Source organism: Arvicola amphibius, chromosome 8, assembly GCF_903992535.2.
Source record: "Arvicola amphibius chromosome 8, mArvAmp1.2, whole genome shotgun sequence".
Classification (NCBI taxonomy): Eukaryota; Metazoa; Chordata; class Mammalia; order Rodentia; family Cricetidae; genus Arvicola; species Arvicola amphibius.
The window spans coordinates 39575206-39599082 of NC_052054.1; the positions used below are offsets into that span (position 1 = coordinate 39575206).

At 34.0% G+C, this 23877-nt stretch overlaps 1 protein-coding gene across 1 annotated transcript in view; it reads right to left on the reverse strand.

Moving 5' to 3' along the window:
• Positions 1 to 15646, reverse strand: part of Nkain2 (sodium/potassium transporting ATPase interacting 2) — a 588739-nt gene extending 573093 nt beyond the window's left edge. The window contains exons 1-2 of the mRNA XM_042055566.1: positions 15641 to 15646; positions 15317 to 15454 (exon numbers count right to left, since the gene is read on the reverse strand). Of these exons, the coding sequence (XP_041911500.1) occupies positions 15317 to 15454; positions 15641 to 15646 (144 nt within the window). The remainder of the gene's footprint in view (positions 1 to 15316; positions 15455 to 15640) is intronic.
• Between the last annotated feature and the right edge of the window lie 8231 nt (positions 15647 to 23877).

Here is a 23877-nt window from a genome sequence, read left to right on the forward strand (position 1 = left end):
ATTCTGTACCAAGTAAGACCAGGGCATGTAGCGTTAAGTGATGGTCATAAGAGGTCAGATCATGACCCTTCTGCCCCTTGGTTCTGGGTTAGGCAGAATAGTCTGAGCTTACCCCCAAAGAGTGTAAAACCTACAAGGAAGACACATAAAAGTCCTCTACATCAGAAAAAGAGAAAGCTCACAGAAACTAAGGGCTATAAAGGGGTTTCCAGGAGACTACTTCCCACCCACACAGCTCTGGCTGACTTTGAACTGTTGAAAACATGGATACACATGATGGAATCTTTTCATGCTGTCTTGGGCCTGGCTACTGGGTTTCTACTCTACCTGGCTATCGCTTTTAAATCCAGGTAGCAGCTCATGCACATGATAGCTAATTGTGGTCTTTAGAGATCTTTTCTACCATCTGTAAAAGTTTTCAATGTATTTATAACACAAGACTGACCTCTTCGTGTCTCATGGACTGAAAAATATATTGAAAAAATTATAATCCTGGCAATCACATTATTTGCAACTGGCATATAAACATACATACATACATGCATACATACATATAGTATGTGTTTAAGCTGTTTATAATTAACTAGCACCGTTGTCTAAATTTGTAAGAGATTTAAAATTTTGATCATTGGTATTTAGACTTATTCTACTAAACCAAAGATTCAAATTTTTTCTTAGAATGAACTTTTATTTAGTTTTCTCTGTGATCTTGCTATTTCTTGCTGGCTCTTTTACATGTATAGACATCTTTTAAACTATGTAAGCTATCTAAAGATCTATGGGTATTGGATATTTGTAATATTATACACAATTTCTAATTTTTGAATTAGTTTTAATACTTTCTAAGCCTTGTATCTAAGTATTGTATGCGACTTGGCAGTTTATTTTGTAACAGTCAACATTCTAACAAATGAACCTCATGATAACACTTAACCCATAGAAAAGCTAAATTTTACACTACTCTATCTCAAAGTGGTCAAACACTAATTATTGATCCATTATTCCTTGATAAGAAAGATGAAAGAAAAATTACATGAGTTTATTTGTGAAAAAAACTTGAATCCAAGCATGTGTGCATGAAAAAAGGAATATTATATTAAGTAAATTAAAATGCAAAGATTTTAAATTTTTCTTTACATTAAAAAGCATTTTTATATAAACAATTTACAATATACTAACGTGTTCTTGGAGAGAATAATAAAAGTTTTATCAGAATGTGGGGGATAGCTGTGCTTGTAAGAGAGAGTAGGTAGTAGTAGGAATTTAGGATCAGGGGAAAAAAGAGAAAGAGTTGAGAGAAAGACAACAGGGCCAGTCATCCAGACACAGAGGAAGTAGGAGAGAATGCAAGAAAGGTCAAAAGCCCTGGGGCAAAATGTAGATGAATAGAAACAGGTCAAATTAAGTTAAAAGAGTTAGAGGGAAAAAACCTAAGCTAAAGTTGAGCATTCATAATTAATAATAAGTCTCTCTGTTGGTGGCTCCCAACAAAGAAAATACCACCGTCAAGTGAAAGCATTTCCCCCCCTCTTGTTTACACACAGGTGCATCCTTAAGAAGCTAGTATAATTATTGTGCTCAACATACTCACTGATAAGAACTGAATTTCTTACAGTTCCCTAAGTCGTCATTTGCCACTATCTAATAAACCTCACATTCCCATGGCATTGAAGAAGTTTCTTACAATAAGATGATAACAATAAAAGATTAACGAGAAAACATAGAATGAAGAAGAGCCAAAGGTTTTAGAAATTAAAATGACAACACCACTAACTTTAAATGTTTAGATACCAATTCCTCTGAAAATACAGCTTCAGATGTGCATTTGGCAAAACAATAGTAAGCAATCAAAATTTCTCTAAGTTCCAGTTTCTCAGTTTCAAAAGAGATAATTTAGAAACAGTAACTTATCTTCTAAAGTCCATCTTGCATACACTTATCAAATTCTTATTGTATGGCATCTTTAAAAATATAAACTCTATTCAAAATGTGCTTTAATGCAGGAAAACATCCCATTTAAGAAATTCCTTAAATACAAGTGGTTATCTTTAAAAGAAAAAGGCAGAAAATTGGCTTCATTGTGTTCAAGTAAATGACAGGTCTAGTCAGGCAGAGGTTTAACTGCTGAGAACAGATAACATGTTCTCACACATGGAGTTCCCAGATGAGTTGCAGTCTCCAGAACCACCGACAAGATGTCGGCAGATTCAGCATGAGATGACCAGAAAAATGACAACTATTTCACTGAGAAGACAGTTGGGCAATCAGAATGTATCCTGCCACTGTAACGCTTCACACAGCCTCTGAAAGGTCAACTTCACAGCATTCTGTGACAGAGTGACTCATTTGAGACTACACAACATATAGAATTCTACACAAAGCCATTCTGAAGTAATCACTGCTCTCAAACTATCTCTTCATTTACGATCAGTTTGCCAGGCTTTGTAAAATGAAATCCATTAACAAATCTCAGAATCAAACAATTTGAAGGTGAAATCCTTCAACAGAGTCAAACATTAAAATAAATTTTAAAGTAACTGTTAGACCCTTAAAGCATGAAACAAATCCAAAGAAAGACAACTTAATTTTTTTGCATTATCATTCTAGCAACTCTATTGCCAGGAAAAAAATCAAGTATTCTGAAAGTGTTGCCTATGTTATGGAAGAATCTGTCTCTTGCTGAATCTTTGAAATGGGAGAGATAATTAGGAAGTTTATGCCTTTGATCTCATCTAATGACACTTTCTGTTCTTAAAAACTGAATAGATGAATTGATGTATAAAGAGACCAATGCAGATTCAGAATATGTTCTAAAGAGAGAAATAAAATATAACAGAAGGCTTTATGGCAAGAAAATTAAACAAAATCTCTAGAAAGTTTTGTCAACATTTTTGTTGTTGGTATAAAAAAAAAACTGGAAAATGTGAAGAAATTCTTTAGAGAAGATTACAAAGCTGACTAAATAGCCGTGATTTATGAAACACTTGTTCCCAGATAGTTTTGTAGATGATTCTAAGAAGCGTTTCTATTTCTTACTGTATTTGTGTTGCTGTAGGCCACAGTATATACCACTAAATTTTATTTTTTTTTGAAGAATGAATAATTGAAAACATTTGTAATGTAAAAGCAATGCATCAACCTCAATTCTAGAACAGTAAACATTTAAAGTAGAAGATAACTATTTAAGAATATATCATGCTATAAACTAAGTCTTAATAGTGAAGGAAGCATGAGTTAATAACAAGACACATTAGCAGAATAATACCTTCAGATGAAACCCTAATGAAGCTAACATAAAATTAAGTATAGATAATTAAAATATTTATTATTCTAAATAACTGAAGGTTAATATGTCAATATGGTACATATAGTAAAGACAGTTTACTAAGTACTAATAGCAATAATGAAATTGAAAACAATGAACTGATTTCTTTACTTTTAAACCAGTGGACTTGACAGAAATGATTGCTAGTTAATATTTTCTTGTTGAAGATTATAAATGAAACATATATTTGAGTCTAATATTAAACATAAACTTGAGAGTTTTTCTTTAAAAAAACTATTAAAAACCAAGAGACACAGGAAATTTCTTTGTGAACCAATAAAGCAGCAGAGTTCTAATATTTGTCAAATGCAGGAGAATCAGTTCAGGCTCTCAGCTGCATAGCTAGTTTGAAGCAAACCTGAACTACTGTGAACACCTGGCTCAAATAATAAAATAACAAAAATGACAAATGCTGGTGTTAACTGATGCTTATGTGAAAGAAAATAATTTTGATGCCACATATAATATTAAATAGTTAAATACCTCTCACTATGGTTTAAATGTTAAATATCAGAGTATCAAACAATGCCTATCTTAGAAAAAAAAAAGTGTAGAAAGATCTATGAGCACATAGAGTATATCTTTTTTAGTAAATAAGAAAACCCAGAAAGTAGGAATATTTTAACAAATCAAAATTCATTGGCCAAAGAAACACTGAAAGAATGGGCTGGCTATGTAAAATTAAAGTGTTTGGTACAATAGGCAAAAAAAAATTAGAAAAAATGGCATGTTTGATAGTAGTCTTATAATAAAAAATGACATATTTGTGTGCATGACAAACATAAGGGCATGCATTTTTTAAGTTATAACTAAATTATTTCTAATAGTTAGGGCTTTGAGAATGTATTCCTTTTAAATTTATGTTTTCCTTTACTTGGATATAATCAGTTTTTGTATTTTTCTCATGTTCGTTACTGGAATTTGCATTTTATTATTTATTTATGCATGACAATGAAATGATTTAATGAAGATATTTTACTCAATGCAACACAGATAAATATAAACAAAAATAGTTTTAAAGGTTTCTTTCTTAGAAATATACAATGAAATAAAATCATATACATCCTCATCAACCTTCAAATTCCTTTCTTCTCCGCTATTATGCCCACCTCCAAACTTCATGTCTTTTTCTATTTTATTTTTAATAAATAACCCTCTAAAGCCAGCTGGTGCCAGCCATACGTGCAAAGATGTGAGGTTACTGGAACATGGGAAACCTACCGCTTTCCACAGCCTCAAGACAAAATGGCTACTCTCACTCTGGTGACTATGTGATGTAAAAACCTCCTTAGTAAGTGTTAAGACTCTGCCTTCTAAATAGTAGTGCTCATAACTTATAGTCTTAGGGTATGTTCAGCCTCAGTCAGAGAACCTTCTTGTTGTAATGAGCAGCATCAGTGGGGAAATGCCTAAGAAGTTATCATGCCAAAAGTAAGAAACAGTGTGCTAGGAACTAAACAAGAAGAGGAGGCAGAAAGAATGTGCGATGCAGAGACTGGGATGAGATTGTGAAATACTTTTGGTTAAGAAATGTCTATTTCTAGGTGCCTGTGGACAAGCACGGGTTGTCTGTCCATCTTAATTTTGTTATTTTATTTTGTTTTTGACACAGGTAGTTCATGCTGTCTTTGAACTCAGGATCCTCCTACCTCCCATTCTAAGTACTGGGGTCATAGGCACGCGTAGCATGCTTGACGTGAGTGGCTGTCTATTCCCAGTTTTTTAGCTTTGCAGTTTTACTACTTGTTTACATTGACATTTTTACTTTTTCCTTTCTTGTAGTATAGCTTTTTTATACTTATTTTGTTTTTGCGTGAGTTGGTACACAGCCTGCGTGTGTGTCTGTCGCACACGAGGGTGTCACATCACTGGTACTGCAGTTACAGACGTCGTGAGCTGCCTTGTGATGCCTCTGGAAGAACAGCCAGTGCTCTCACCTCTGAGCCATCTCTCCAGCCCTTCGTAGTACACCTTTTATTTCATTTTTAATATTATTAATTAATTAACTATTTTTTGGCGCAGGACTTCTCTATGTTGTCCTGGCTGTCCTGAAACTCTCTCTATAGACCAGGCTGGCCTAAACTCAGAGATCCCCCTTTCTCTGCCTCTGAAGTGCTGGAATTAAAGTGTACCACCAGACCCTTATTTCTTTTTTGTTTTATTTTAAGATGGACAGACAACCCGTACTTGTCCACAGGCACCTATAAAGCACAGCCTAAGCCACCATATCCGACCCAAGCGACCAGCAGAGGCTCTTTAGCCAAGATGAAGAGAACATGCCTACAAACCAGTAACCATACGTGAAGACAGCCAGGCTCATTAGCTATCACAGAAATGCAAATGAGATGCTGCTGCTGCTGCCCATGGGGATCGGATTGGCAAATGCACTCCGCAACCAGGTGTGGGCAAGAAGGTCGGAAATGGAACTGTTCACACAAACTGGTACGAAGGTAAGTACAGTCGCCCAGGGGTGTCAGGTGCATGTGTTCATTCTTCGAACAGATATTTATTGAAGGTATTGTTCTAGGTTTAAGTGATGGAGCAGATAACTAGGTCCCTAAAGTCTCAAGAGACAATAACATTTTTATGTAACATAATAATATAACAACATAACAGTGAAATAATAACATAATAAATGAATGGCATTGATCAAAAAATGTCTATTTCATGTATGGACTCCCAACAGCTGTGGTAGCCTGCACAGAACCTCGTGGAATCAAGCCAGCAGAAACTTACCATACATAGAGCAAGGAAAATAGTTTAGGTACCATATATAAAATGAAATAGTAAAAATACATTCCAGATGAAACAAAAGTTCATCTAAAGTAATTAAACACTACATACGTAAGACACATAAAATTATCAGTATTTGTCATCTCTTTTATAGAACCTCATTATCTTCTGAGGAAAATAGTTGTTTTTGATGATGATGATGATGATGGTGATGATAGTGATTTTGATGATGTGCTAATGATGGTGACAATGATGTTGATGAACGCACACTTATTATCCTTATTCACATCAGAGCTTAGACTTTGATCTTTTCAATTCTGAATCCACAGAGTCTGGAAGGGAGTCTGTCATGTTGCAATATGTATAAAATAAAAGAAGCAATTGACACATATGTGTGTTTGCATTCGTGCATGATACTTAAGAGTTGGACAAGACCTCAACCTTGGTTAAATGGGTGCAACCTGTGAATAATACCCTCAGACATTGGAAGGGCTATTCTTATCAGAAATAATATAGGTTTCAAAGTTTGATTTGAAAGTTTGGCAAGTCAAAAATGCAGTCCTAATGTAACTGTGTTCCTACATATCTTTGGTTCAACTTGCAGTGATTTATGTTACTTATAACCACAGCAATAAAAAATTTTTAAATGGAAAATTCCAGAAATAAACAAATCACCTATTTTAAATTGTGTGTCATGCTGAGAAGCATGATGAGTGATGTGTCATCTTACTTCTTCTCTCCTGGGTTATGAATCATCCCTTGGCCTAGCTGTATAACTGTTAGTCATTTAGTAACTACTTGGATTAAATGATAACCTCTGGTAATGCTTATGTTTAAATAACCCCTGTTCTCTTAAATAAGGACACCATTGCTGGTAATTTCAATAAAACAACGTGAAACTCCAAGTGCTCTCCTCTAAAGAAAATGTTTGTCTTTTTCAACTTAGTAAATAAAAATCTTTTATTGTACATCTATTAGGGATTTGTTCCTATCTATGGTTTCAAGTAACTACATGTATCTTCAAATGTGTCCACCTAAGGACGGGTGAGATTAAGGGTACTGCAACTTAGCAACCAAAATGTAATTGATTTGACTCAAGAATAATCTACCTAGTGTACAAAAAAGCATGGCCATTCTCAGCACTGAATCAGGAGGTAGAATCTTCTTCATCTGAGTCTATCAAAGCTTTTACAAAATTCCTCATAACCAATAATGAATGGTACAGATATGTTACTACGCAGTTATTCATTGGAAGTTAATAGTAAATTGTTAAAATGCATCCAGGATATTAAAAAATGATCAAACTACTACAGTACTAATATAAAATATTAACTAGAATTTGTTATAGTGGATATGACAGAGAATATGAACTCATTCTCCTTTAAGCAGCTATCCACAAATAGCATGTTCTTAACAGCACTTTGTATAGGTACTGAATATTACTAAATTTATTGTTCTAAAAACACTGATGACTCAGATTCTAGAGAACTGGTTAACCAGAAACCCAGGAACTCTGATAGGATACACAGTCAGGTTTAGAATGATACCAGGATATAAGAAGTCAATAAAGGACTATGTTTGCCAAACAAATAAAAACATCCCGTGTGTGTGCGCACGCGCACACACACACACAAACACAAACCAAGGGAACATACCTCTCCACAGTTAGACTTGTTAGCTACTAAAACAGGATATGCTTGTTTTCTACAAAAAATATTAAGTCTGCTCTTACCCACCAAAAAATGATTGTCCCACAAATTCTATACCCTGAATGTTTGCTGCAGCTAGTTATGAGTTATAGACTTTATTTAGCCTTTCTGGTAAAATTAAAACTAATCCAATGCACACCTTGCAAAATTATCTACCTCCAAGGCACATCTAAGAAACCAGACAGGATCACTTTGTGTACAGAATAACTGGAGGTGTAACAGTGAATTATCTTATGACTTTTGGAGATGCAGACTCTACTTTTAAAGAAAACGATATTTCCATATATTTGCTACAAATCATATATCAAATAATAAAAACACTTTTAGAGGCTACCAAGATGGTTCGCTGATAAAACAAACAAACAAACAAAAACAAACAAACAAAAATGTGCCTCTAAGATTGATGGCCTGATTTCAGTCTCCAGTCAAATGAATCTCAGAGACCCACAAAACAATACAGCATGTTGGCATTGTTTCTGGCTGCATACCAAGACTCTATGGTAAGACCTTATTCCTGAGGATAACACATGCTCTGATCACAGGAATAAAAATGAGTTGTGACTCAAAAATGAGATATATTAAAGCAGTTATTGACAGGTCTCTACCAGATACTGTATAGTGATAGTAAATCCCTCTGATTCCTGTACTTAGCCTGAGACAAAATGGTCATAAATATGAGAGTTGAGCTGCTTTTAGACAGTAACACCCAATATACACCTAAGCAAATGAGAAAAATTAGCATCAAAAGACACACACACTTCTAATTACAAAATGTAGAAAGATATGAGAAGAGAGTTAAAAAACTCTTTGTTTTAATCTAAACCCTATATTATACACTGTTTCTAAAATCTACAAGCATTATTTATTTTATTTTAGAAAATAGCTTATAACTACACATAAATATATATTTTTAAAAATTTCATTGTAAGTATATGAAGAGATTTGAAAATAAGCATTTGAATTGCAATTATTATAAGTAACACATACTAAAAATCTTAGTCAGAACCCAACGCTAACAGGAATCCACAGAGTATCTTCTCATACAATAAGTGACTCACATTGTCTCTGAAGTGAATGTTCCTGAGAGAATACACTGCACTCACAATGCTGCATTATTATCTTTATTTAGGACTCCAGGCCAAATCCATGAAACATGCTGTGCTGTGTTCTTTGTCCTCCTCCTAAGCCTATGTGAAAATACTCTCACAATGACTTCCCATCATGAGTCATATTGTTAATTAGATTCTGTTTCAAGAGATTGTCACTAATCTACACTGATTGTCTGTCTGGAACACAGGAAACACAGTTTTAATGTTTTAGCTATCAGAAGTTTTCTTCCCGATACCTTTCTCTATTTTTTAAATAAAAAGCAAGGAAGTATCTACTTGAACACAGAATAACTTCTTCAAATAATTTCAAGGAGTGCAAATGTATTTAGGGAGGCAACATCATTACAACCAAAAAGCAAATTACTTGAGAATAGACCCAATAAGCACTCCCCAAAAGTGCTTGTTTATGGTCTCCACGAATAATGAAAAATAATACCATAGCTGATTATAGCAGTTAATGCATACCAGAAGGTCAGAATTCCTTTTCTTGCAATCATTACATAGATATAAATCTTCCAAACTGCTATAACCAAAAGATTTGCAAAGGGGGTCTTTTATTGGCCCAACATGGCAGGGGCTGTTTCTTTAGCATTTTCTCACAAAGAAGGCACAGTTAGTGAAGTCAAGACACATACATGATGGCTACAAGTTCAGCTCAGCCATTAGAACTCAAGGATCAACAGCCTGCCACCCCTGTTTCCCACTCAGGCACCTTTGTATGCAGTGTGCAGAAGGTTGGTAGGAGTTTTGTAGGATTTGTAGAGGGACATAACTAAGAGAACCGACAAGGATGTGGCACTAGTCAATATTACTATTTTAGTGCACCACATTCTTTCTTGCTTTTTATGGAATTTGACTAAGCGATATTAGGGGACTCAGAATGACAGGGAGCAATAGAGAGAGACAGGGAGAAGAGGAAGGTAGAAATACTTTGAGTGTCAGAGTAGCATTCTCTTGGACAGTCTCATAGGAAAGCTGCTGTGGCTACAGCCAAGAGAAACCTACATGTTTCCACGTCACAAAAGGACTGATGAGTGAAACTCATCCACGCTTTTGTCCTTAGCAAACTGTGTTCGATACCCAACACTGCATTAGGCTTGCCAGTATCTTGGGCTCAAGAAAACATGCATTACACAGTTTGATTTCCAACATAAAGTCCTGTTTTCATCAGAAGCATATATTTATCTTTGAATGAGTTAACCAGAGATAATTTGACCTTTTCAATCAAATTATTGTCAAGAATTATACAATATCAGCTCTTTCTATAGTATCTGCATTCCTATCTGGAATTTAAATTTTCTATTTCATTTTCTTTGATCATATTACACTATTCTAAATACCAGAGACTCTCAAAGAAGACTAAAGATTGCTTGTTATAACTGACTGTTTTAAATTTGAAAATTGTTCTCCTTTATGCTTATGAACAGGAAAATTAGTGATGGAAAAAAAGTCATTGCCTAATCTCTTTATGTTTTTGCTGTACTTAGCATTTCAGAGAATACTCACAAGCTTTGAATGAATGCCTGCTCCTTAAAGCACATTTTAGGGCACTGGCATTTTTGTTTTGGTAAAGATGGACATAATGGATAAAGTCTTACTAGTTATATTTTAATATAATATTTAACTTTTTAAAATTTCAAAAGAAATAGAATGAATTACAAAGACAAAAAGAGCTTAAAGAGATGAAAATAATAAGCATTAAAATAAAGTTTTGTAGCATTTTAAGTGAAAATATCTACATAGTTTTTATGATTCTCAAAAATATTGTTATATTAATGTACAGCCTTCTTAGTTTTATGAAATCTTACTAATGTACTTTAGTTATTTCTATGCGATATGACATATTCTAATATATAATACCTTGCTATATATTTATAACATAATATATGAGAAAATCATGTATTATTTGATGTTTTATACAATAGTATATATTTTACCATTAATTCTTAAAATAAGTATTCATAAAAAACAAACAACCATTCCAAATTTACCACCTTAAAATGACATAAAACAAGTAATGATAGCATAAAAAATCTACTTCAGTAAAGACTTTAAATATAAGCAAATTTTCCATATTAAATATGAGCCACTTGTTTGTCAGAACAGGCAAGGACTCAGTGCAATTGTTGGACACAGAATAATTTACTACAATTTGGATTATGAAAATCAGTTATATCTTAAAAACACTCATATACTTTTATTATTGGGTATTATTATAAGGAGCAATTCATAATAAACACGAAAATATTTTTCATGAAGAACATTATAAAAGTTATAATAGTAAAATATAGGAATGGATGATATAAGCATTAAAATTAATATTGCTTAAATGAACAATGGGCTATATGTTCATAACTTCATATTAAATCAAAACTTTAAAATTTCTATATGATGATATGCATTAAATTTTTCAATTTTCCAATACTGTTCATCAATACACATGTAAAGAAAACATAAAACTGTCTATAATACCTGTCAGAAATGAACATCGGAGCTTGCCTAATTTTATATTGAACTACTGATAAGAAACACAAAATGACAAATATAAAAATCACAAAGGGACATCTTTAGAAAAGAAAGAATTAAATAAATGTCATTGTTATGATCTAAGCCTTCAGTCTGGACTGCAGCGGATGCATCAATGTCAGCTAGAGTCTCCAATCATGCATTTGTCTTCTTTAGATGTGTCCTGAAGTAGAATTCCTATCATTTATGATTCCATTTAAGATTCTTCCACTGCAATTTCTTTGTCTTCTTTGGACAAACTGTAATTTTATTCCATTTTTATGCTATGTTCTTATTTTTTTTTCTGAAGCCACTTTTGGACCCTCAGTCAAAGAAATTACATAGAAACAGATAACTTTTAAAATTATTTCTAAAAATAGAGTAATACTCTACCACTCTAAAAGCTAGTGCTGGTTTTGAGAAAAGCTCATAGAAGAGAAGAAAGGGTTAGTAGAGATTGGAAAAACAGCAAGAAAATTGTGTTTTAGGGATATAGACACAACTCAATGTAAATTCTGGGAACAGTGATTGTGGCCAGATCCTGAAATAATTGAGAACTCAGGTGGAATACATGTGGACATGCTCATCTGATTAAGAGATTTGTTAAGGAAGCAGTTGTCAGAGCTATTTGCAATGTTTTTGCTGAATATGACCTGAGATTGTAGAGAGAAATAACCTAAAGGAAAAAAAAAAGATTGTTAAGCAGGAATTTTATGTTATGTTTCCAACCTAGAACTTTCTAAGTTAAGGTGTGGGAAATCCTTCTGTGTATGTGTTGCTTTTTTTGGTTAATGAATAAAGCCATTTCGGTCAATTAGCAGTATAGGGCAAGGTGGGAATTCCAAGTAGAAGAGAAAGTAGGTGGAATCAAAGAGAAGCTATGTAGCAGCTGCAGGAGACAGATGCCTCTGCAGGAACCCACCAAAAGAAAACTTTGCTGGTAGGTCACGAACTCGTGGTGAAGCACACACTAATGGAGATGGGTTAGTTTAGGATGTAAGAGGTAGGTAGAAATATACTTAAGCTATTGCCCAAACAGTATTGCAAATAATATAGTTTGTGAGTGATTATTTAGTGTCTGAGCAGCTGGGAATAGACAGCCTCTGCCAACAGAGTTAAAATACAAAAATTTAGCATCAGCAACAGGCAAATAATTCCCAATAAATGACAGTGTCTCTAGAAAAAAATTAAACCCAGTGTGTTGCCTATAATAGAGAGCAAATGAGGGCAGTGTGAAAATGCATTGTGACACAGAACCTCAGGAGGGTTCCAAGGTTTTTTAACACACAACTAGACAAAGATCTACATCTTAAGGGAAGATTATAACTGAATACAGAGTAGTCTTAAAGTTCTTGCAAGGAAAGGCAAAGAAAACAGTTCAACCATTGCTTTGTTTTACATTCTTTCCTAGACTAGAGCTACAATGCATTATTTAATGCTACTTTTGAATAGTAATAAGGAAAATGTTACAGCTAATTTGCATTGAACACCATTGAATAGTAAGCATTGTGATAAATGTATTTCATAAACTATCCTACTTCTTACCTAACACTTCCCTCTCCATTTTTAAATTGTTCAGACATTTTCATCTTCATCCCAAGTATTTACTCATAAATACAGATGTGATATTTATTTAATGATATTGAATGCAACTTTAATTATAGGAATAAAATCACAAAAGGCACAGAGTCACATTTTCCATTTATAGTTGATAGTAAATCAACTAAAATCTCATGAGAAAACATAATCGATGCTTGTATTTTCAAAAATATATTGAATCTAGATGAGACAAAGTTGTGCACAGACACAAATAACATATTAGACTCAAGATTTCAGCCTTGCTACTTTAACTTCAAATGGTCCATTCCTAGCCACTGTGCTATCGTCCCTACCTTAGATCAAACTGGTTTGACATGGGGTTAAAGAAAGTTATGGGAGGCAGAGATAACCACAATTAATAATTATGAAAACTTAGTATTGAAACATACTATATGGAAACTTATAATTTCAAAATCCTACTAAAAATATTGCTGTTTTTTTTTTAAAAAAAAACTAGAAAATAAATGATAATTTGAATGAAAGTATACTGCATGAGTGGACAATGCTGCTCTCAGAAGCCAACAATTATTAAACAAACCCTCATTGGCAAATATGAGACACAGCTCTATGACTTGTTGGTTAGGGAAGAGCCACAGGCAGCCAAAAATATGGAGGCTCTTGCCATTGTTCTTGGTTGCCCACCAAAATTTGAATGTAAGACCATGTTTATGAAGATACTATTTACTTTGGCTATGGGACACAGAAATACAAACCAAGTACCCTCTTTCTAACTAGAATTCATTGTGCTAGAAAGAGCAATGCCAGCTGCTGGAAGAGAAGAGGCATCCAGAGTCTTAACAGATGTGGACTTGGCATGTTGCAGTACTGATCTGACAGACAAGATAAACTTACTGGCACAATAGTGGCATAGTTGTTATGAGAATAATTAAATCTTTCTGACTCAATGTGAGTCACATTCCTCACTAGGTAATGCATTCCTGATCCTGTCAACCTGGGCAAATGCCATTGACGAGGGAAATCATAGGTTCTAGGATAAATATTAGCAAACTTGTTTTGCTCCTAGGACACAATGTTAAAGTGCATCCCAATTATTTATGTTTGTATCTATAGACTGTGCTCCTCCCAGAAACCCTAATTATTCACTGGCATTGTCATTCACACACACACTACATACACACACCCACACACACACTCAAAGGTTGGGAGACTAATTGAAAAAAAGAAGTACAACTAGAGAAGGAAACAAAGAACAATAAAAGTGAATCTGATAAAAAATAATTTCTATGCTTGTAAGAATTTGTCAAATGGACAATACCATCACAATTCAAATAGAAAAATTTTAGCTTTCAACTAAATACTTCTTACATTGTAGATCTCTACCTTACTACAAATGTTGCATACTCTTTCTCAGAGCACATTCCTGGATGCATGACCTATGGCACTGAACCTCTTGGATGCATCTTGTATTACATTCTTCCCTAGTTCCAGTGAGTGTCCTGTGTTTATGAGTACTTTACTGGCCAGACAATGACACCTTCTATGAGAAGGAAGTTTCATGAAACTTGAGAAGCCCTGGTGATGTAAGTCCAAGGAGACCGATCTTAAGTTGTACTAACAGACAGTGTAACAACAAATAGGGTTTAACATTTGAAATAAGTCCATAAATATTTGTCCATGAAAAACATAGAATGGACCAAAATGTTTGAACATGAAAAAAAACAACAACAACAAAAACCCTACATTAATGAAGAATGACAATAGAAGTCTGAGGCACATACAAAGTTAAGAAAAGAAATCCTGTTATGCTTCCCATAGCAACTGTAACACAATTGAATTTCACTTTTATGTTAAATATGTTTAACTTGAATAGGAATGCCAAATACTTTCTCTGAGCCAAAACGAGAATTATGGTCAACAGAGAAACAATTATCCACAATATTCTAGCTTCCATCTAGTTCAAATATTATCCATAATGTGCATTAAAAATTTCATATCAAAAGTATATAGTTGTTTGCAGTGGTTTTAAGCTATGTTTATCTAATTTTTGAGACAGAGTTATTTTAAATGAGAAAACAATCTTAATAACTTTTCTTAATTCAGAGGCCACAACTTGATAATTTAGAAACATAGGATCATGATTCTGCTTGTAATTATACGAAAACATTTGCCCAAAGTGCAATTAATGAAACTACAATATGATTATATCCATTATCAAACTCAATAACTATTGATGTAGTCTGTAACTATGAGAATAAACACATGGTTTAAGATCATGCTACTCTTAAAGTAGGATGTATATTTAGTTTGTAGGACTTCTGTTTGTTTATCTATTTCTCCAGTTCAATAGAGAAGGTAAATGCAGGCAGAATACTTACTCCTGTTATGTAACGAGGTCTATATTGAATAGTTCCAAACAAACCAAGAATGACGATGATAATATGTACAAAATTTGCCAGGATAGGTGCCCACTGATATCCAAGGAAGTCAAATATTTGCCTCTCCAGCACACAAACCTAGAATAGTAAAAGGGGATGGAATATGTCAGCACAAATGAGAAACATCGCAGGGTCAGAGATCAAAGGATCACTGTGACATTATAATTAGCAAGTAAAACTCTACTATAGTATGTGGTGTTTTTAACAGTCAGAATGGAGTGTTCGGGCATATTGCAATAGAACACCATCTAAGTATCCACACACAGCCATTTGCCTTTCACAGATGATTTCTAAGATCTTATTTGCACAGTCACACACACACACACACACACACACACACACACACGATATTGCTATATGCACTATCAATCATTTCAAGTCACCAACCAGAAAAGTCCCCATGCAGGGCTTGTTCGGTTTTCTTCAAATGTCACTCTGTAAATTGGCTATTCACAAGGGGAATTGATACAGAGGAAAAAGATAATTTAAAAAAAGAAGAGAAAAAAAAAGAAAGTCCATGAGCCACTGGGATTCTGGATGAAGATCTACAACCAAACAAGGTACATGAGTCATATCTTCTCAGAGTGACTGACTCCCTACTTTAAAGTGAAGAACAGCAACAGATAAGAAAGGCCTGAGACTCAGTCCTAACAGTGAAGAGCTACAAGGCAGAGTTTTATCATACAGGCAATGTAAAAGAAGGGCCAAAAAGAAAATAAGAATGTGTAAAAGAAAACAAGAACATGCACTCAGTGTTTTTAAAGCAAGACAATGTAATCTAATGCACCCCAGTTTGGAATTAAGACCTAAGTAATTTAATCAGTGAGAAGACACAAATAAAAATAGCAAAATAACAGCAACAAGTTGGCAGTAGCTCTGAAATTTCATTTTACTCTCGATAGTGAAATACAGATTGCTGGCAAATCCTTTATTAGACCTAACAAAACAAAAAGCCTATTGGATTTCTTGCCTGTCCTTTGCGTGGACTGATAATAAACTCATTCTTTAGAGAAAAACATTGCAAATCATCTCAGCATTCCACAGTAGGGCTAAGGAAAACTCAGCCACGATTATGAATGAAATGATAATTTTAAAGCACTCTAACTTCCAAAAGCCAGATAAAACATTTTGGTTGGATTTTGGGAACCTGTTCCTCATCCTGGGTGACCTTGCCTAGTATTAAGATACAAGGGCAAGTGCATAGTACTACTGCAATTTGATACGCCGTGTTTTGTTGACATCCATGGGCGGCCTGCCCTTTTCAAATAGAAATGAAGAGGAGTAGATGTGTGGGGCAGAGAGGAGGTAGGGGAAGGAATGAGAGAAGAAGAGAGGGAGGGAAACTGTGACCTGGATATAAAATGAGTAAATTAATATGATTTAAATAAAAAACCTCAAAATTATTAATATCCTTATGATTTAATGATATTTCTCATCAGTAAGACATACTGAATCTCAAACCAGACAATCTGTTCTTAAATACATACGGGACCAGTGAGATGGCTCAAAATGTAAAATACTTATTAGTGCAAGCCTGATGACTTGGGTTAGATCCATGCAAACCGTGGAAGGAGAAAACTATCTCCTAAGAATTCTAAGAATTGTCCTCTGATTTTAATATATGTGCAGTGGCACCTATGTGAAGCCATGTATATGTACACTGATATCAACTTTCAATAATACTTATTTTTTTTAATTATAGCATAATTACATTATGTCCACCTTCTATTTTCTCCATTCTACCCCTCCCATATACTCCACTTGCTCTCTCTCAAATTCCTGGCCTCTTTTCCTGTGTGTGTGTGTGTGTCTGTGTGTGTTCCTAACTAAGTAAATACAATCTGCTTATTCCACATAATGTTACCTATATGGATTTTTAAGTTTAAAAGTTGTGCTTATGGCCTAGTTTGAAGACTTCTTGAATGGGCATCATTTGCACTTCAATTCTTTAGCTAAGTCACAGATTTCCTCTTGGGAACTTGAAAGAGAAAAGAGATTTCCAAAAGCTGTTTGCATAATACCCCCATTTTCTAGAGCAAAGCTTAAACCATGCAATGACTGTAATTGTTACAATCCGACCTAAACAGGTCATGTCATTGAGTCTTTGCAGGGATACAGGCTGAAGGAGGAAAATAAAGAGAAGAGGAAGAGGAGGAAAATGAAGAAGGCATTGATGATGATAATGATGATTTAGTCTGTAGACCCTTGCATATGCTAAATTCATCATAGCACAAGATAAATCAATAGTCTGATTGACTAATTACCACAAAGGTCTGTAGAGCTTGAACTTAGTAGCTTCATGAACTAACTGCTTTCCAGCAAGTTGAAACATTCCTTTAGCTATTTTAAGTATTCAGAAAACATAAATAAGATCTATTTCTCTCACAGAATAATGTGAGATGCACCTTGAATGTTTGCATAAATAGTGCCAAAGATTAAGTAGTTCTTCTGACAGAACGACTCTTAATAATGTATATGAAATCTCATTCCCACATCAAGCTTCCTTGTCTTTTGCTTATAAATAAATGGTAAACAGATATGAAAGGCAACAGCAAGATAAATTTAAACTCTATATGTTTTGAGCATCATGACTGTGGGGACACAGCAGGAGAAAAGCACAGAGCACATCAGTCAAGCAGTGGGAACTTTCTGAACAAATGGACCAATTACATGAGAAGACCATACTGCTGTCATTAATTATAAAAACATATAAACAGTAATGTACTTGCTAAGTTTGCAAGGCTAAAATGAAAATTTAACAATATTTATTACATTCAAAATGACAGAACTAATAGCTTATTCCTCATGAGATGATGAAGACAGAATAACCTCATAGATGATGTTTTACACGCACACACACACACACACATACACACACACACACACCACATACACAGACACACACACCACATACACACACACACACACACACACACATACACACACACATGTTCCACATATCCTAATGTAATGTTGTATATACTGCTGATAGAAAATACACTTTCACTACCTCTTTTATTTTGGAATCTTTGATCACCAATGTGAATGATGATGTTAAAAGTCTCCCTAATTATACATTTTTCATTATATCCACCCATGGTATAAATCCCTATATTACTTGCACATTTCCATTTTGTGCTATAATTCAATAACAAAATTAAAGAAGTATCATTTCTCATGTTTATATCTACAATGTGCCTAAAATGCAGTACTTTTTCCCTATGACACTGTAACAAAGGGTTTTTTTTTTGCCTTAGAATATAAATATGACATACTCTTCCTTAAATATTTTAATGTTTTAGAGGAGCCAGGGGGCATGATTCTCTTTCCTTCAAAGGCCATCTGTACAAACATGGAGCACACTATAGACTGCAGAGTTTTTCAACAAAATAAAAATATAGAGGCCAAGACAAAGGCATAGACTTGCAGCATTTATGGATCCACTTTTCTTATCACTTATTTACATAAATGAGATTACAATGTGGTTATGACTTTGTATATTCTTTTTCCTTGGGAAATATCCTTAGCTTTTCTATGCTTGTACATTGTATATTCATAAACCTACCTAGTTGTACTTTATAAAGGCATTATATTTCAATTTAGGCATTTAATTTCTTCCTACATTTTGGAAGTCACCACTGTGAATACAGAAAACAAACTTATATTAATATGTCTACAGGCTAAGGTGCCCTCTGACGATAGGTACAGCCTGAGTTTGCATGTTAGATCCTCATAGTTTTATTTTAAATCTCAATAATGTTACTAAAAATCTCAAAGGATTCCTGTGTCTCAACAAAATGGCTGGGATGCTGATGTCTCTAGACTCACAAAATGTCACAGTGTCAAAACCCAAAACACTGTATAAACAGGATAATCATTTTCCTTCTTTGCTAGTGGTAGACAAAATAAATGCAAACATATATGTCAGTTTTCAAACATTATATAAAGGAGATAGCATTTGCATCTCAAAAAAATTGGTTTTTGTTGAATGAGGAGGCTGCTTGTTGGTTCCTGGCCACTAGGCTAGCTTAGACCTGAAATAATCACACAGAAACTGTATTAATTAAAATCATTGCTTGGCCCATTAGCTCTAGCTTCTTATTGGCTAACTCTTACATATGAATTTATCCCATTTCCATTAATCTGCATATTGCCATGTGGCAGTGGCTTACCAGCAAAGTTCCAGCATGTCTGTTTATGGCAGTGGGTCCATAACTTCTCCCTAACTCCACCCTTCTTTCTCCCAGCATACAGCCTAGCTTTCCCTACCTAGTTCTGTTCTTCCCTGCCATAGGCTCAAAGCAGTTCTTTATTCATTAACCAATAATATTCACTGCATACAGAGGGGAATCCCACATCAGTTTTCACTAAAAAGAAGTTAACTATTGCCAACATCATTATCACAGTCAGAAACACAGCAAGCACCTCCAAATCACCATAGCAAACAGAACTGGCCTGCATTGCTTTGATTAGAACAGACATCAGCATAAAGTTCCTGTAGAAATCTCATATTTTAAAGTTATATATTGATATTAGAATCAAACTCATGGTGTGATCATGGTAGTTCCCCTAGTCTTTATAAATCTTGTTCTATTTATCTCTAAAGTAGAGGATTGTAACAGATTATCTCCTACAGTCTTCATGGATATAAATGAAGAGCGATAGTTATACAAAACATGTATTAAGTGCATGGTTTGCATTTTAAGATGATTGCAACCATTAACACACATTTCAACCTGCATACAAATTAAGACACCAGCATTTTACCTCAAATATCATTCTAGATTTTTACAACTGCTAGTATATTTCAGCTAGAAATGATTTAATGTTTCTTATAATTTTACTCATGAATACAAATCATACCATGACAAATATCCCTCAAAAAAATCTAAATTATGAGGAGGGAGGCTGTTGAGGAGTGATTTTCTCTGACATGATATTTCATGTCTCAAATCTGTTGAGGTAACATGGCAACATCTAACAAAATGTTGATGCCAAACATCACCTTCCTATATTGCCAATTTTTATAACTCTGCCAATGTGATAAAATATCTATGCCAAAGATATGTATCTGCATAGATAACATCAATATAGACTTTAGGTAAAGGCTCATTGCCATCAAACTTGACAACTTGAGCTGGTTGTCCAGAAATCATATAATTGAAGGAAAGGAGAGAACTAGTCTCCACATATGCACCATGCTCCTGCATCATGCATTCATTCCACATATGTGTGAGTATGTTCATGTTTATGTGTGGGTGAGTAACTAGATAAGTATAAAATATTTTTAAAAGACTAAGAATACTCCTTATAAAAATATTTTTTAGAATGTATTAATGACTTCATGTAGAAACAAGGGAATCAAATAGAAACAATATTATATTTATTAAAGAAGTGAATTTTCCTGTTAATTGATATGCTGACCCACTGCATCTGTACTAAAGCAGACGCATATTTTTCTGAGGACAATTAGAGGTGTAGTAACAAATAATTAATTTAGGCTACACCTACTTTTGATAATAATTTTATTTAAATATAATTTTAAATATGGTATCTTATTTTAGCTGTTATAATGACAAAGTAATTTATTATTTCTCACAGCTGTTTATTCTGCATAGCAATTTAAAACCATTCCATTGTTGTTGCAAAGAGAACCAAGCTGCTTGTTTGTTCCGGCATCCTGGCTAGCTTAGCCCCAAAATAACCACACAGAAACTATATTAATTAAAACACTGCTCTAACTTCTTATTGGCTTACTCTTACATCTTAGTTTAACCCATTTCTATTAATCTGTGTATTGCCTGGCTGTGGCATACTGGCAAGATTCTAACCCGTGTCCATCTCAGGTGGAAGATCCATGGCTTCTCTCTTTTCACCTTCCTTCTCCCAGCATGCTGCCTAGCTTTCCCTGCCTACCTAAGTTCTACCCTAGCAACAGGCCAAGGCAGTTTCTTTATTCATTAACCAATGAAAGCAACACATAGCCAGAAGGACCTCCCACACCACAGAGTCAACACAAACGTTATCAAAAGACAAGCTGATGAATAGCATATTACACTAGTTAAAAAAAGAAAAACCTTGTGAAAATAAACATAGTATGTTAATATATAAATACAAATAAAAATATTTTTCCCAATAAAATGAACTTACAAAATCATAAAGTTTCTGATTATTTTTCTCTGTGCTCATAAGCTGTTTTATAAATGTGTGTATGGAAGGGTGTAGTGTGCAATCATTAACATTAATTGAATTTTGGAACTGAGGTTTTTAAAAAATGCTGTGAATTTATCTTAATATCATATTTGAAAGTTTTGTCCTTTCACTGAATAAATTTATCTGTGTTCTGGTGTCACAATTATTATAATTAATACTTATTGTAGTCACAATTTAACTTTAATGTTTTTCAGTTAAGACTTCTTCTAAACCTATGCAGAAATTAGCAGATATTTTCAGTGCTTTACACATGAGTATATTAATTTCATAAAATCTAACATGTTCAATATCATGATTATAGGGAAATCTCTGCATTCTGTCATAAACAGCCTTTTTTCCCCAAATCTATTGACAGATAAACATACTAGAACTTTCTGGGATGGTATTCATCATTGTTAGTAATGTACTTCTGCACCATGTGCTTTTCTAGTTCACCAAGAGACAAGATAAAAAGATCAAAAAATAAGCTTGCATCTATCTTTATGCCTAAAATCTATGACTTTCAAAATCACAGACTAATCATGAGAGCTCCAAAATAGTAATAATTAGTATGATTCCATTCCTACATATAATGTAATTCATAGTACATATAATTTTACAGAGAGTTCACATTTGTTTCAAAAAACAAATTTTTTATATTTTCTGCTATCAATGCAGTTAGCAAATAATATTCCTTTGAAGTCTCAACCATTGATATTTATCAGAAGTTATGTGTCAAAGTTGTTTCAAAACTTCATAGTCTAATATTCATTTACCAAGTTTAGTATCTTATTCGTGTGAAATGGATGAATGTGTTCATTAGAGAGGTCCATTTAGTTGAGAGATAGTTGCTTTGATTCTTGTGTGGAGACTATAATTTTGTTCTGTGAGAAACTAACCTCTCAAAGACCCGGAACATATCAGAATGACAGTTTTTCTAGGGAGTTTTCATGTGTCACTCAAAGCACATTACAGGTGTGATTTCAAAAAAGCAAGGCAACCACTAGACCATGAATTTCCAGTCTCTGCACAACAATGTCAACAAGGTCAAGATCAAGTCAGTAAAAAAATTAGGTGAGATAGGCACAATTTAGAGAAATCTATGCTTTGTTTAGCAGACTTCACCTGTGGAATTTTATAGCATATATTCTATGAGCATTGATGAAAGATTAAAAACAGTAAGCCAACCAAAGCCTTACCCTAGGTCTTAGAGAGATTTGGGAATAAGAATCACCAATGAGTTAATCAGATATATTTCATGTTCTCTAGGAGAACACATATTGACTATGATATCTGTTATATCAGAAATTGGAGCAGAGACGCATGAAACTTCTAAGATGGCATGGAAGAAACTGACCAGATACATCCTCATCATGGTTCACAAATTTATTACTGATTTACTTCCAAGTCTCCTAGTGTTTGGTAATCACATTTAAATAAACCCAGTCTATGGCTAATAGAATTGGTGGACAGCACAGCAAATGAGGATACTACCATTTTAAAGAAATTACGCATACTCAGTATGAGAAATTCATGAAGCTTCACAGCATCACATTTTGTTTAGCACTGACTTATATATCCATTAAGAGCCCAGTAAAAGCTAAACAAAAATAGCTTGGAAGGTTCTTAATTTCTTTTATCATAAGTGTTTGCTTTCTTATAGCAAATGACTTGTCTCTAGAGAAAACCTGATATTTTAACACAAATATTATAATAAACATATTAAAGTTGCCATAAGGGGAATTTAAATGTGCTAACTAGGTAGATGTACTTTTTGTTAAAAGTTGATAAAGGTCCAAAAATATGCGTCATATCTTTCATGGTCAAGAATATAAAGGCAGCTATGAGGTTTGGTCTCAAGATCTACTTTTATACCTTAGTTTGTATTTATTTTAAGAATTCAAGATGAAATACTATTGGGTACCTTCACCCTCTTGCCATTTGTTGTCTTTCTCTTAGTTGAGGCAACAGATGACTAATGACCCCAGCAGTTTGGGACTGTCCCTGTTAAAAATGCACTGTACATTTAGTATAATTGAAGGTGATAGCCTGGAAGCACTTGTTAATAATAGGGACATCATAGTGATTGAGTGACCTGTATGTTGAGGTCTTCTCCATTTCCTTCCTCTCTGAGCTGTTCTTCTCCACAAACCCAGACACAAGCACATGCCTCAGGTTACAGTTATTATGGTTTTGACTAGTACAAGGTAGCTATATGGAAGATGTCAATCATACTTCTCAAACTCCAGGTGACGTTTCTTTCATGAAATTCAATTTCATATGGATGGAAGATGGGATGACAGCCTCAC